Source organism: Hesperophylax consimilis, chromosome 1, assembly GCF_061612785.1.
Source record: "Hesperophylax consimilis isolate HC1 chromosome 1, BYU_Hcon_1.0, whole genome shotgun sequence".
Lineage (NCBI taxonomy): Eukaryota > Metazoa > Arthropoda > Insecta > Trichoptera > Limnephilidae > Hesperophylax > Hesperophylax consimilis.
This window is the reverse complement of record NC_142836.1, coordinates 28,847,943-28,864,987: the sequence shown is the minus strand read 5'-3', so window position 1 is coordinate 28,864,987 and position 17,045 is coordinate 28,847,943. Positions and strand designations below refer to the sequence as shown.

General features: G+C 33.0%; 1 protein-coding gene across 1 annotated transcript in view; it reads left to right on the top strand.

The window, feature by feature from the left end:
• The first annotated feature begins 3,974 nt into the window (after positions 1-3,974).
• lin-28 (protein lin-28 homolog) overlaps positions 3,975-17,045 on the top strand; it is a 29,420-nt gene continuing 16,349 nt past the window's right edge. The window contains exon 1 of the mRNA XM_089637568.1: positions 3,975-4,083. Coding sequence (XP_089493694.1) covers positions 4,044-4,083 — 40 coding nt within the window. The 5' untranslated portion in view covers positions 3,975-4,043. The remainder of the gene's footprint in view (positions 4,084-17,045) is intronic.

Genomic DNA, 17,045 nt, shown 5'->3' with positions numbered 1-17,045 from the left:
GTTACTTTTAAAAATATATACTTTTCTTAGAGAACTGTCGTTGATTTTAGTTCAATGGATTGTTTTAAAGCTCATGATGGAAATGGCGTTTGCGAGTTAAAAATAAAAGAATGTTTACCGTATAACCTCAAACAAAAAAATCTATGTAAATTTCAACATGCGAAGCTCACGGTTTGATAGTTTCATATGGGATATTAAAAAATATTTTTTGTGGCTTGTAGTTTATTCTGGCTTACAGTTGACTATGGTTCCCAATTAACTCTGGTACATGTTAACTCTGGTTCAAAGTTAACTCTCGTTCATAGTTAACTCTGGTTAATAGTTAACTCTGGTTCATAGTTAACTCTGGTTCATAGTTAACTCTGGTTCATAGTTAACTCGGGTTTACAGTTCACTCCCACTCAGGAAAGCTAAACAAAATTCACCTTGCAGTTCGGTATCAAAAATGGAAACATTTCTTACCGGGCGTAAACAACAGGCTCATTCATTTGACAGCGTTTAGGCATAGATACATATGACGTGAACAACATATTTCGGTTGAGCGTTGAAGGGCTTCAAAATATTTTCAATCCGAGTCGATAAACCTGTTTTCATAATTGAATATCGATATTCGCCCGAGTAGAATTTAAATAGGACTGCATATCTTCTGCGAAATATTATAATTTATACGAACACATTTTTAGTACTAGATAAAGAGTGAAATATATCGTTTTACATCATTACTACAACTTCAAATGTGAAATTAATGCATTTACAGTCTGATTGATATATAGGAGATAAATTAATAATATGGTGTGTTTTTTTTTGATAATTATTTGAGTGTTTCAAATCTTTAAAGCTCGTATTTGAACTTTCACCGCGAGCTGAAAATAGTTGTAATGTTATTGAAATTTGAGTCACAAGTTGCGTAAATTTTGTGATTCTAGAACTTTCCGGTCGAGTGTTTTTGCCGCTTAAATCCACATTTAAATCGTGTTATATTGATATATGTTTTCTTTGTGAAAGTTAACTCCAATATTTTTCCGGTACACGAGAAATGAGACAGTTCAAATTGTTATTATTACATTTTTTATTATTCTTAAATGCAGTTTATTCCAAGAACATAATACGGTTTATGTCCACTTTCTTACTATTTAACCAAAAATGAAAAAAAGTCAAAGCATGGATACAATGAAAGATTCAGTAATAATTTCGAAAAAATAATACGATAACCTATCATTAATTTATTTACCTATAAGAATGGGAGTGTTTTTTTGCTGTAGCATCCGTTAAAAAAACCGTGTTCCAAGTAAAACAACGTGTTGTCTGCAGGGCCTTCACCCCGTGTGCCCGGTGCCCGGCCTCGGGTTCCTAGTCAGTTGCCTAAATGCAGGCGGTGTATAAATAGTGCACGCGGGGCTGGGGGGAGGGAAAGGGGCTCGGGAACCGAATAACTGTTTAGGAAGGGCCTGGGTCGCATCGGCATCTAAAAACTATGACCAAAACTTCTCCAAATGCGGGGATGTTTAGTTGTATATATATTTAAAATCAATACTTTCCAGAGCTTTTGAGACCCATTTGTCTAGTATATAGTTAGTAATAAGAGCATTGTAAACGTATATTATATATTTTTATAACGACTTTGAGGTGATTTTTAAAAAAAATTCCAAATATTATTTATTATGATTTGTATACCGTTTTTCATAACAAGGTTACTTATTGTGATCTGTATTATTTCTGCCAGAGAAAGAATAGTGCCAAAACATTATGTATTCCACAGCTAAAATTGTTTTTTTTTTAAATTTTTTGGTGTTTGAGTTGAAAACTGGCTCTAATTAATCCAAAGTTCTGTTGAATTAAAATTTAGGTGTCAGTGTTAAAAACGTAATACGTATTACGTGTATGTCCCGTGCACTAAGTATTGAAGACTGAACATTATTTTAATTTACGGGGAAAATCGTAAGTATGTAAAACAAAAATATTGATACTTTAATAATACACATCCTTCATTCAGTACGTATATTATATATATACATGATTGAATCGAAGGATTGTATTTTATTATAATGCATCCCTCAGATATAAAAAGAATGGTGTTTTTTAGCATATAAAGACGCGAACATCGTAATTAGCAATAAATCATGATTTTTTTTCATTATTAACTTATGATGTTGGCAATTTCATTAACTAAAAATAATAAAGCTCTTTACAACTGTGGAATGGATTATAACTAAGTTAGTTAGTAAATATATATTTTGTAGTAAATATAGATATAAATAGCATAACTTGTAGTACGTATGTAATGTTTAAATGTTTTGCTTAATTGATTATAATATTGTAAAGGAAATAACATTTTTGTTTTGTTTTATAAGATACTAATAATTTCCGAATATAAATGCAAAGTCAAATTTTTTTAAATAAATGAATCATTTTCCTTAAAAAATCAGCATTGGAGCTTTTAATGTTTTAACTAATGAATACAGGCTAGGTTAATTGTACCATACACACGTATCCAGTACATGCTTTGTAAATATATAGTATGGTGTTTTCCAATAAGAGGTGTTATTTTGAATATTACTTAAGAAATTAATGATTTTTATGGCTGGAATTGGATGTTATTGATCTGGACAACGTTTACTTTCAACAAGACGGCGCCACGTGCCACAAAACCAACGAAACCATTGATCTTTTACGGGTAAAGTTTCCGGACCGTGTTATCTCTCGAAGAGGTGATCACAATTGGCCACCGAGATCTTGTGATTTAACACCTTGCGACTTCTTCCTTTGAGGCCACATGAAAGAGAAGGTCTACGTCAACAGCTCAGCGTCGATTCAAGACCTCAAAGATGGAATTCGTGAGGCTATCGAGGACATAAGGCAGCCACTTTGCGATTTGGTTATGGAAAATTTCATGAAAAGGATATGGTCCTGTAGGCGTGGTAGTGGTAGTCATTTGACTGATGTTATTTTTCACTATTAACGGCATACCTTCCTCTTTATAATAAAATAAACATTCGATCATTTATATTAAAAAATGGCATTTTTCTTTGAATATTAAAATAACACCTCTTATTGGAAAACCCTGTATTATCATATTAAATTACGCAGTGCATTGGATGTAAATAAAATAACAATTTTGTTTTGAACCTTGAACTTTAGAATACGCAGTTATAGAAAAAATATATTACTAGGCACACAAACTTTTTTATTGAACTGAATTTATATTACATGTTACCGTATCATCAAAATTGATTTCAAGAATAAATAAAACTAGTATGAAGATATTCGGCCCTTAAAGTTGAGCAACCATTGGCTGCCTACGGCCACAAAGTATTCTCACATTCCTAGATAAAACTTTTGGCGGCTAGTTTGTTTAGTACTAGAGGAATCGTCCAAAGAATCGGTCGTGTCTCTCCGCCGCTCGATACATTCAACAGTTCGTTCTTAACCGATAAAGTTATCATTTATATACGGGGAAGTGCGTTGCTTCCAATATTCCGTTGCACATTTCGGGTCTGTAGATTCACTATTGAGGGAAAAGAACCTCAATAGAAAGATATCAGCTTTCGTTTTAAAAAAATACAACTGCTTGAATGCGAGGGCGTACTCATTCAACGCCACGTGAGGTTTAAATATACCACGTAGTACTACTTGTTTGTAGTATAGTATACTCTACACGCAGGAAGCCGAAGCTTGCGTGATTCATTCATTATACGCTTGTATTTTTCTTCGAATTTACGACTAAACCTTCACACGTGGTCAGGCATCGAATTGGAATGTCAAAAATTTCCGCCAAAGGACGGCGCTAGTATTTCCTACGTGTTGTTAGTTGTTACAGCGTAGTTTGCTGCGTCATAATATTAGTGATTAACAATTTATACCCACCAGTGGACACACGGTTTCAACACCGATTGCTTTTCAGTTAGTTTAGTACGGTTCATCGTTCCTGTTGTTTATGGTTTTAAATAGAAGTTGACGGTAAAAACACATGAAAATGTTCTTAGCTTTTTTCATTTAATGTTGGAAAATTATGCAGTGTATTGTTAAAAGCAAAAATAACGAAAATGGAAAGCGAACAAGGCGGAAATGGAAATCTCTCAGCAAGTAAGTATTAAAATACTGTATTGTAAAATGATTGTTTTCTATTAACAACCATTTTTGTTTTTAGAAAGCCAACGATAACGTACCAGAATTGTAAATACGTTGCATAATATATACTTCCTGTTTACTGTGTATAAATAATTCGTGGCAGTGCCGTAGCGAGAAATATCTCAACCGGGGATGAGTTAAAAACTTTCCCTCAAGTTTTCGATTTTAAACGCATTTGAACTGATAAAAATGATTGACGTGTTTTTTGTTTATTTTGTGCTGTTGTTTTGATTTGGTGATAATATTCATTATGGTGTGCTTTTGTTCCTGATACATATTTACTTTACTAGATATTTTCAAAGTATTAATGTACATTTTCCGTGCCCAGAAATGATTAGATGATATTACACAAATGATTCTGTTAAAAAAGTGATAGCATGCCAATTTCCTGTTAAAATATTAGTCATTCAGAATATATGGAGAACACGTGTTGTTTTCCTACTAAATGTTATGACGGAAGGCGACAATATCAGTATGTTAATATCAATATTTGTATGAACACGTGAATTCGCTTTTAACTAATACTTTGTTAGGAAATCTGTCAATACATTCGTCGAAGGTCTACAGTCCTGTTTTTAACAGGAAAACGAATGATTTGAACAGATTTTTAATAAATTAACAGTATTTCATATCATTAAGTTTTCTCCATTGGGAATAAATTTCAAACTTATGTGTAAATGAATTTTAATTTATTCCGAAGTTACTACATAAAATACACCTGGTTTTAATACTAACAGAGTAATATAATGTAAGAAGATTACCTAGGACAGGTTTTAGTTAATGCATAGAATTTTCAAATTTGGTTGACGAGAGTAAAATGCGATTGGTGGTGATATTTTAAATTGCGTTATGCAAATGTTTTGATAATTTTATTACGAAATAAACGAACGGTGGTACTACCTCATAGAACATGAAACTTCTGTAGAAGTCAAAGCAATGTAAATTACTCTAATCTGCAGGTTAATTCCGGTCACAAAATGTGCCCATCTGAAGTTGCCTGTTGTCGTTACCGCACTGGCACCGGAGTAATAGGTACCTACTCACACTAATCAAATCACCATTTTGTCGCGTAGAAGTGCACTATGCCCATGCCCAATGCCCACCATGCGCTCGCAACGGCACCTAATCATTTCAAATGGGCACTAACGTTACACGCATGATTCTAAAAAAACTACATTTTTAGGTATTATTGTATAGTGCGCGTAGGGGTGTTACTGAAACCTAACTTAACAATGTCGTTCTTTCAAGAAACACGGACTAATATGTTCTCTCTTTTCTCGCGACAATCAACTGAAAGAGCAAGGGGTAAATGCAAAATTATGGATTTGAAGTTTTGCATTTCTGAAATGCCTATTGCGCTAGAACGCTGACGTAATAATGTATTACTTACCGATTACTTACAACTTACTTAAAGGCAAATTCGCCCACTCCATCACCCTTTCGATAAATCCGTACACGGCTTTAGTCGCGTTTAGTGATCATATCTGAAGAGTAGGGTATTTCCCAGCCTTCCCATTACCTCTCTCTATCCCCTTCCATTCCCTTCAGCTCCACCAAATAGGGCTGCCACAATCCCACTGGTTCTGCACATTTAGGAGCAGTTCAGTTTTAATACAACTTATTCAACATTATATGGGTGATAATGGAGCACTTTTAGCGTAAGGACAATTTTTTCCTTTTTTGTAACGAAACTAACTAACTTTTTGTAGAAGTGATTTATTTATTTATTGATGCTGATCAACGTTTAATCTACCTAGCTACTTACCACCAAATATGCAAATCTATAGGCAAACGAACAAGATGCAATTACTGACAAAAATAATATATCAAATTAGTTCTATAAATTAATAAAACATTAAAAATTACAGATCCAAAATTAAACAGGTAATCGAAAGAAATATAATAATACAATGCATAAATAATTTGAATGCAGTCATTTAAACTAAGCCGTCAGTAACAATTCATTCGATTCGTAATAGGGTATGCTATTCTGTGATTTATATCCACATATTAAAGTCATTTTTTGGACGTCGGATGCAATTGTCGGATGCGTATTTTACATTACATAACCAAGGCAGACGGGACTGAATACGCAAGTTAAAAATTGCAATACTTTCGTCCTTTGTGGGTGCGGAGGAAACATAGAATCCACTTCATACTGTTGCTGGAGTCTGTGTATTCTAGCATTGAGAATGTGAGTTTTAAAAAAAAAATAAAAAAATATTCCTATTTATTTCGACTCGCTTCGTGCGTGCATCATTTCGTTCTCTGTGGACGGGAATTGCAATGACGACGGGAAAAAAATAATTCCAAAGCTTTTTATTTGAAATAAATAAACAATTATTATTAGTGTTTTTTACTCTACAATATAAGGAATGGTACCTACATAAAACAAATTAATAGTTGCATATCGACGTTTAACACATTTCGAATTCGGTTGCATTTGGCTTTTTCAAAATGTTAACTCAATTTATGTAATGATTTAATATCTACCGAGAGACAAAAATCGACGCAACTCGAGGCCATGATTCAAATGGAAGTCCCTCTGTTGATGGAATTATTAGATTTTTCTATTAATTTTTATTGATGCGGGTGAAACGAGCACTTTATTCGTTGATTGACTGCGAGTGTTATGTGACAATGTTTTGTACAGTAAGTGTCCATAATGCCACCGATGAACTTTTAATGTTACCAACATCAGGAAATACGGAGAGATGGTTACAATTTCGGATTTTCAATGGAGAAAATACAAAAAAAAATATACATAATAATTTCAAAAAAATACTTGAATAAATCGTATACTGCCATTTTTGTAAAATATCACCGCAAAGCTAGAAAATAACAAAAATCAATCAATGATTAACAGGGTGTTACATATAATCGTGTATAATTTTATTCACACAAATTTCGACTACCACATTAATTAATCATGTGGCTAGTATGGTATTCGAAATCATGTAATAAAACTATGTTTAAAAACTTATATCATGAAGAAGAAAAAATTACGAGTAAGTTTTTACCGAATCGCATTAATTTAATATGTACCCGTACCACTATAATGGTACGTATACATTTGCGAACCGAAACGCGAACCGAGACACGAATTACGGGAAAGGAACTGCAAGCGGAGATGATGTTGCTTTGTTCCTTTCCCATAAGTTGAGGTTAAGTTCGGAAGTTTGCCTAGCGTATGTATACGTAGCATAATATGTACGTTGGTGTTCATAATGACGGTTTCATGTGGAAGTTTAAATTTGTGATATCGAATATGAATTCACAAAAAATCACAAAAATGCCAATGTGTTTGGTATTATTTCAATAAAATACAATGCTTAATTGCAGTACAGATGTATCATTTTTTAATAAGAATTTTTCATTGACTTGTACAGTTATATATATAGTTTTAAGCGAATTTTTAATAAATCCATTCCCAAGCAAAACGTGGTGACAAAACAAAGCACTTAGTGAGAATAATTAAAAGCTTGTACAAAGATGCGGGTTCAAAACAATTAATTCGTTAAAAACTTCCTTCTTTAGATGCTTGTTCAGAAAAGTCAACGTGATCCTCTCTCAGACGGATTGTTTTAATTTTATAAATATTGACATATATTTCATATTATGAATATTGTTATACACTCATATTGCTTCCACTTAATACTGAATGCAACTGATTATAAATAACGTAAAGTAAACACACCGATAGTAAAAACGAGTTAAAAGTGTAGTTAGTATAAATAATCCCTGTATTTTAATATGTACCTATTTACATTCTTTTAGGAACGAATTAAAAATAAACTACTAAATTAATCAAGACTAAACATTTCCGTTAAAATAAGTCATTATAACAAAGGAGATAAAATGATATTATTTCATGGGTTTAAGTACAAATATTTAACTTAATTGACATTGAGTTATTAAGCACAGTTCTATTAGGAGTGAAAAAGCTCCCGGCGTCGTTTTTGTTAGTGATAGTGGGAGCAATGACGATTCTTTTTGATGATGTTTATTGAAACATTAAACCTTATGAATCAGGATTTTCGCATCTTGGTTCTTGGTTCCATATCAAGGATATGATATTTTACTAAAATGATTTTCCATATACATGTCAAAGTTGTATTCGAAATTATTTTTGCAATAAATTTTTACTTAGATGGTGTTCTAAAGAAATGACTTAATTTTCGCAATGAGTTTTTTGAAGCTTTTAATGAGTTTATAGTAGAGTATATGAATGGAGTCTATTTGAAACATTTGGGAATGCAATTTTTCAATTCCTTCGATGCTTTGAAAACCAGTGTAGATAGTTATCGTTCCTCCATTTTGTTAATAGCATATTATTATTTTCAGGAATATGCAGTTCAGATAAAATGAAAGGCTTTCAGAAATTACTTGATTATAATTTATGTGGTTTATATCTGCGCATACATTAGTAATGTATTTTTGGACATGATGTGAGTATGTAATTACATATTCATTATATATTATCGACCTTCATGAGGCATTTACAAAAGTTTTCTTACAATAATATAAATGAAACAATACCCAGGCGCATGTATGTTTGAAGTATATATTAATTGCTGCAATAGGTAAATACTATCCATCCATCCTTGTTCCTTGTTTTCAACATCTTGGCAGGTATACTTCTAATTATATATTTTAGCCAAACTTATTATACGTAATCCATCTATTCCTAACAAGTACAATAATCCTCGTAGGAGATTCTGAGCATTTTAATGCTCGGAAAGCGAGTATTCCTGCCTATCGGAACGTGCCAATCCACAGAAAGACTCATAAGCTGCATTGACCATTGAAATTTTCAACATCACTTACAGTTTACCGACTATCTATTGACATATGTCACAAAATGGTAAAACTGCCCCTTTTACCTTTTTATATATCTACTTTTCTGTATTTCTTATCAACCTATTTTTTTCTACCGTATCGTAACACAATAATGCCACCCCTTGCATGTTTGTTTGATACATTTTTTCTTCTTTAGTATTGTTTTAATTCATTAATATATACATGTTATGCATTTTTTTATGTTTGTTTTTTAACCTTTTTTTCATTTACTGTAACTTTATATGTTCTACATCCGTAATCTCTATATAAATAATGATGTACAATAGTTCATCCAAACACTCTTAATTCGGCGTTTTATGACTGCTGTAAATAACTAAGGACGGGTTGTTTCGGAGGATTTGAACAATTCATCAAATTTCAACGTTAATTTGCGAGTTCTGTGAAAGTCCTATTCAAGTTCTGATATTATATCATTATAGGCTAGTTTCTTGACAGAACTGAAATAATAACAGAACTAGAAAATATCTTTCACAGAGCTCGCAAATTAACGTTGAAATTTGAAGAATTGTTCAAATTCTCCGAAACAACCCGTCCTAATTGTAATGTTACAACCTTCACTGCAGTCATATTTACTTGGTGTGTGAAGTTAATTAAACTAACGCTAGCCCCTCTTTGTTAATTAGTTTTATTTTTAAAGTTCCGAACATAGGAGAATGTAATCAATGGGCATGTTTACCTACAATAGACAAATGTCATTCATTGAGAAAAACTTATATTTTATTATCGGGTCCCTTTGGGGAAGATACATATTTTACATGTTTTGTTAGTTTGGTCGTAATATTTTTCCACAACCTAAAACCTTAAATTAATACACGTTTACATTAGCATTCGTATTTGCTGTAGTATATTTTTATTCACCATGTAGGCCACAAAGCTCTTGGGGTGACCACTTTATTATTGTTTAAAAATAAATGGATGGCGCACGTACGTGCACTAACTTCGGGAGGTGATTCTACATGGTTTTTTTTTACAATTATGTAGAATCACCTCCCGAAATAATGCACTTTACCCCCGGACACCCGATGTTAATTTTTCCGTAATAAGGAAAGACAAAATAAATATTGCCAAAACTTGTCAAGATTTGTGCAATATTTGTCGCAAGATTCATACAGGGCGGTCACCGTATGCTTGTGAACTAATCTCTTGAGCAGGTAGATACACGTACCGGGTCGAACGCCAAGTACAGAGTGGTTAATCACTAATGAGCAACAGACAAAATATGAGATTTAAATAATTTTGAGAAAATACGTATTTTAAAAATAATATGTAATTAAAATTGGGTATTTTGCATTTCCGAGAATTTGGCACACCTGGTATAATCATAATTAAAGGAGAATTTACTCCCGATTTCTTAGTGTATTCTGGCACTGTCCCGTACAGCACTGTCCCGTCTAAACATGTTGCTCATCCACTGTTCTGACTAGAAAGTAAATGGTAAAACTTTTGCAAAAACATCTAATTCAAAAATTGCAAAAAAAAACTATTTGTAAATGTAATTTAAAGAAACCTCAGCAAGAAAAAAATTAAAAAGATTTATTTAAAAAGGTTTATTTATAAATGTTTTTTTGTGTTTTGCCTTTTTTATTGTAAAAATTTATTCTCTTTTTCTAGATACTTTTATGATATTTCTTTGAAAACATTGATATTTATCCTATTCATAGAACCGGGACTACCGTTTAGAATTTAGTATAATATCTTTAATCAGAAAATATCTAATTTTTCCTGAGAAATATTTTTCAATCAATTTTATATCCGTGTATACATTATTGTAAAATACACTTGCCTTTATCATAATGTTTTTCATTCAATTTTATAGACATTATTAACACTGCACCATTTAGATTTGGGAAATTAATGACTATTATAACGATATACCGAATGAATTGTATGTCCCTTTTCATTTTTGACACAGATCTGGAGTCTGCAAGCATTCAATAGTCCGGATGAATTAAACTCACATTATTTTAATTTAAAAGATTAACGCTTCAGCGCCAACTAGTCATCTTACGGTGCAATGCGGGGAGGGCGTGAAGGGTTCCGTGGAAAAACTATTTAGACTCTATTTTTCAGCTCACTTCTGGCCTGCTTAATCAGGCTTAAAAATTAATAAAAGTAATTGCGTTAAACCCCTCCCCCCCTCCCCCTTGTCCTGAACTATTTAGGTACATCAGACGTCCGAAGGTCCGATTACAAGAGTTGAGAATTCGGTGACGAGTGACAAGCTTACTAATGTGTATCTCTTCTGTTTCTCGACTGTTTCGGATTCGAGACACTAGATAAAAATAGTTTCAAGTTGGTATTTTTGTTTAAAATTCCACCCTTCTGTATGGAAAAAGCCGTTAGAAATTTAGTTCTTGGGAAGGGGTTTACCTATTATTAGTAAGCTTTTCGATTCAATCACTATAATTTTTTAAAAAACCTTTTCAATTGTAAAGTAAACAGCTTTTCTCTAGAAAATCTCAAAAATCCGATAAAAAGCCATAAACACCACTATTTTACTGCTTTAATATTTTTCATCGTGTAGAATTTTAATAAATAAATTAATATCGATTTCTTTGCTTCGGGCCCTGCACAGAGAAGTTATTTTTTTAGATACTTTACGAGGAATGTCATTCATTTCAATCTACCTGACATTTACAAGGAAAGTTAATTAGAGCAAAGCACGTTTACCAAAGAAGCTTACACTTTGAAAGCAACAATGTCCGTTGACTTATTAATTCAGCTGAGCACATCGTTTACCGAACTTTTCTTCTAAATGGTAAATATCACAGAAGATCTGTGCATTCCTTACTTTCTCAAGCAAGAAGCAAGCTCCACGTGTTAAACGGTTCATCTAAGTCAGCCATGGCAAACCTACAAACTACTAGAATAGATAAATTAACTTAGCCCCGAAAAATATTATTTGTAATTTTTTTGTTTTTAAATTAACCCCACATAGGAGGAAGGAGGAAAATAATTTTCCTAAGGGCTTATGTTAGCTTTTGGGATGCTGTGTGGAGGGTATTTTTTAAAGAAATGAAGGAGAGGAAGTTCTGGGAAGGTAAAGGGAATGAGGGTTGGGTAAGGAATCTAGGGATCGGTGTATCCATACGATTGACGGACATATGAATATATCTCTCCCACTGAGGCGCAAGGCGATGGGAGACCAGTTGGATAGGTGAAAAGGTCTCTCCAAACCAGCCTCTCTCCGATCTGGCACGCCACGCAGCTGGTGTGCCAACACATCTCTACGATGAACACGGTCACCCCTGCTAAATTACCAAACGTTTCGAACCGCTTGGGGTGACCTATGGCAGAGGTGTTAGTTATCCAATAAATGGTTCCCGGGTGGCGGTACCCAAACCTGCCTGCTTAATTAATGCTCACTTCAGCAGATTAGCTGTGAATTGTTTGTTGTTATTCTAAATGACCTTTACTAAATCTATCGTCGGCTTAGCGCAAGAAGTCACTCCAGAAATCCAGAAAATAAAAAAAGTCATTGTAACCTGATGATTTCTATTTTAATTGAATTACATTTTATTTAATTGATGATTTATTCCTCAATCATTACTCATAATGTTATCTAACTCGGTTTTACCAAAAAATCTCGTAATGACAGCGCCCTTGAGGTGATTTTTCACAAAAACGGCGCCATATAAATTAGCCAGAATATTAATATTATTACTATGCGCTACACTTACGCTATAAGTAATATGTTATGATTTTCATGATCTTTATGCAAATATATGCTTTGAAAATATATCTGGATTTGGATTTTCGTTATTGATAGCTCTACAATGAAATTCCCTGTAGGTAATCCATGTTTTGCAGCAAAAATACAAAAGATGGGCCAAATGACAAAAATCATAAAAAAATAATATCTAAGTATGTAGTGACATTATAGGTACCTGTAAAATTAAAATTATGCACTTATTGCCTTGAAAAGGTGAAGAGAAAACCTACTTTTTATAATGACCCACTTTAATGGAAGCAAAAATTTCTTGTTCTAAAGGCGAAAAAATTATGATGTACAGTTTGGAAACCCCAGCTGTGTGGTATATTCTTTACGGTAAGTTTTTCCTAACTACATATTTACAACTCATACGGCCCGCGAAACAAATATGGATCGTCAACTGGCCGTGGCTTCTCGAAAGGTTGTCAATACCTGATCTACATACCCAACTTCCTTTTACAAGGTTGTATATTATATGGAACACTCAGCAAAAGATTTGCTTTTCCACAAATCTCTAAATATATGACGGTGTCTTTTTACGTGACCTTTTTAGCTCCAACGTTTATATTACTAAATATTTGTCATTCAACTTGTATTTTAAGGCCATTGTGAAGTACTAAAGTGGAAAGAAATTAAATTATACCCACCTTCTCGAAAGGGCCAAAGTTTTTCCTTTATATCATCGGTTTCGAAGCTTTTGATATGTTCATTTTGAATGGTCGTAGTACCTTGGCCCTTGCATTCCTGTGTCTGGTTTTTTAGTGTACACAAGCTCAAGTGAGGAATTTAGGTTATTGTGTTTGTTTCGTCATGACATAACGTCGCATTCCGTAGGTACTGCATTTGTTTTGCCTACTGTTCCGTCGCCATCTTGTTATTTTGAACGTTCGCACGTGGAATTCACGTTCCACTTTCCAATTTCAACCTTAGAGAAAACATCACACGATGGCGGGAGAACTGTTGTGGCAGTTTCAGAAAATGTTATGTTACTAAAGGAAGTACTTATTTTCCTTTCTTACGACCTGAAAATGTTATGAATTTTATGGGTATCTAACCCACAACGTATTGTATTATAGTTGAGCTTTCCTCTTGTATGTCATGCAATGATTGATACGTTCATTAAATTATTTTACAACATTATATTATATCAAAGTGCTGACTTTAATTTGCATCTGTTGAAACATTGTCTTAAAATTAAACACGTTGTTTGTTCACTACAAACAGAAAATTTATTATTTTCTCACGTTAAATTATACAATCCGATGTATGAAAGCAGGTAGATATTTTGAGCACTAAAGAATGCACCCCTCTTACAATTATTGTGCACCATTATTATTTGTTAATGCAAACAGAATAAAGGTTTGGGAAGCGTTTCCCCCTATTGCCGTAACGTTTATAAAATTATGCAAGGGTTCGGTTTTTTATCGTAGAAATGCCCTTCCTTATAAATCCTTTTTCTATGATGTAATATCTACCGACTGCATCCTTATTATTTACATGTTGAATAATGCTTGTTAACCCTTTAAAAGTGTGAATAGATTTTATACATTAAAATTCAGATACTATTTCCTTATGTATTGAAAAAAAAATCACATACCTTAGTCATATGTACCTATAGTTAAAAATATATTATATTTTAAGTAAGTTCCTACTCTGCAACCAAAATGATCTACATGACATCGAAGTCTTTTAAACCTATGATCTATGTAATCTTTAAGCTTGGTACCAGAGATGTGCTTTATTTCAAATAAATCCATTTCAAATGGAAATGCAAAATGCAAAATGGGTATTTTGCATTTTGCATTTTAAATGCTTTTCTAAAAACCATTTTGCATTTTGCATTTTAAATGCTTTTCTCAATGCATTTTCCATTTTAAATGCTTTTTTGCAACATTCTTCCTGTTATCTCCACTCATCTTTTTATCATAGGCCCCGTATATCAGTCGGTCCTCAACCTCGCTATGAAAGATAATTTACGTCTGTCAAGTTGCTCCCTGGTAGAAGCCCTGGAAAATGAGTGATACCATTAAAAAAATACAGATTCAAATAGTGAACACGGGGCCACGATGCTGTAATATTAAATTTTAGATAGCAGTTTCTATTTTTTACGTTGCCAATATTAGTCCCGAGCAAATTTTTTACTCTACTGTTAGGCACATGTTCATCAAATGCAATACTTGTCTTCCGAGTTCAGCACCAGTTGAATGTCTCTTTTCAAATGGAGGTATAATCATGAGACCTCATAGAAGAAAGATGAGTGATGATGTTTTTGAGAAGCTCGTACTTCTAAAATCTATTAATGGCTAAGGCTACATAATACCTAAATAATATAGAATATATATTGGTTTTCTCAAAGTTGTATTATATTATCTGTGGGTTTTTTAGTGCGCCTGCTTGGAGTTTTTTGTGACAATCTATGGTCAAATAATGGGTGCGGACTAGAAAACAACATTTTATATTGTCTGATTGTCTCACTGTCCTGTATTTCTTTATTGTTCACTGGTGGATGTCCCCTCACTAGAGAGTTACTACACAAATGATGATGGCCCCAAGAAAAAATCATTAAAAATGACAATATTTAGTTAATAATAGATTCTATTATATTCCACTCAAATACAATTGTTTTTTACACAGGACATATCAGTATGTATGATTTGTTATTCCACAAGTAGTTCTACATTGATGTCCATTATTAAATGACAAAGTTGTTTAAAAATTCATTAATAATTTTGAACCTGAGAAACCATTTTGCATTTTCAATGCATTTTGAAAATAGGTATTTTGCATTTTGCATTTGAAATGCTTTTCTAAAAACCATTTTGCATTTTGCATTTTCAAATGGAAAAGTTTTGACCCATTTCCATTTTGCATTTCAAATGGTTTTGGGTACCCATTTTGCACATCTCTGCTTGGTACCTACTTAACAACAAGCGAAATTTATTTTGAAATATTATGTAGACTTTTCCAAAACAACAATAAAATATAATGCTAACGTAATAATATTATTTAGAATGTAAAAATAGCCTCGCTAATTGTAGATGTATTACGTAAGCTGCAATATTTTGTACCAATGCCAACCTGTTCATGAGAAAGGTAAATAGTCTTCCTTTGAAACCCATCGGGAATGCCGCAGGGCTCTTTGCCAGGACCCCTGCTATTTATTATTTGTTTTAATGATTTAAGGGCAACATTTGGTCTGCTTGAGGCTGATACCGGCAGTTTCCAGATATTTTCATTCATCTTTGGATGCTGTGTTGGCTTAAGAACCAAAATAGTAATGTATCTTAAGCGAATCCAATTAAAGCTATATTGGATAGCTTTAAAGACAACACCAGTATGAAATGCTACCACCGTACGTATCAGCAGCTGACATCTTCAATCAAAGCTTCGATTAATATCATCATCATCCGTAGTTATACTCTCAGCGCATATAAGCAATCCTAGCACGAACTTCGGGGAATGAGCTTTTGCTGAGGCAGGATCAACAGCTTCGTAATAACCACGGTCGCATAAGCACACACTTCACCATAATCTTCGATTACACATCTGCCCTGATGATGAACACTCTAATGCTGTCCGAAAGGTTGGCTTAAGAGGAAATAGCGCAACACGGCATATTACCCTAAAAATAAATCACTATAATACTTTTGGTCGTGAAAATCACAAATCATAGCCATAGATTATTTAAGTTAAGGAAATGTTACGTTATCTGGTATCAGTATGTGGGAAAATGTACCTATTATTGTATTAGTATTACCATTGACAGGTGTCACACTGTCTCATTCTACATATTAATTTACTTAATCTGTTGTTGGGTAGCATCAGAAGTGGACAAAATTAAAGCATTCATTTGTAAGGGGTTATTTTTTTTAACTATTTTGGCCTCATGTAAAGTGTTTTTATGTATGTTTTTTGAAATTCAAGTCTTCTAGTTAGTCAAAACGTGGCTAGAAGTAAAAACTGGTGTAAAAGGATGATTATGGAAGTAAATGGGCAAATAAAGGATTTTTCATGATAAATTTTTGATTTTATGATTATATTTCGATTTTGGTAAGTACACACAGTGTTATACATTAATATATAGCCGTGAATGCAATTTTTAAAACTTTCAGTAGTTTCCTTACTTGTTATTTACTAAGCTGGTATGTTTATGAGCAGTGGAAAAAAACATTTGTGTTTAATTCTGGAGAATTATTAATATATATCATCCGTCCTTCTATTCAGTTCATCTATTTATGAGCATCTTAATTCCAAACTCTCACGGTGCATTCGAATTGAGGAAGATTCTTATAAATCATAATACAATAATGCTACCTTCGTGTGTATAGAGAATGCCGAAGATCAT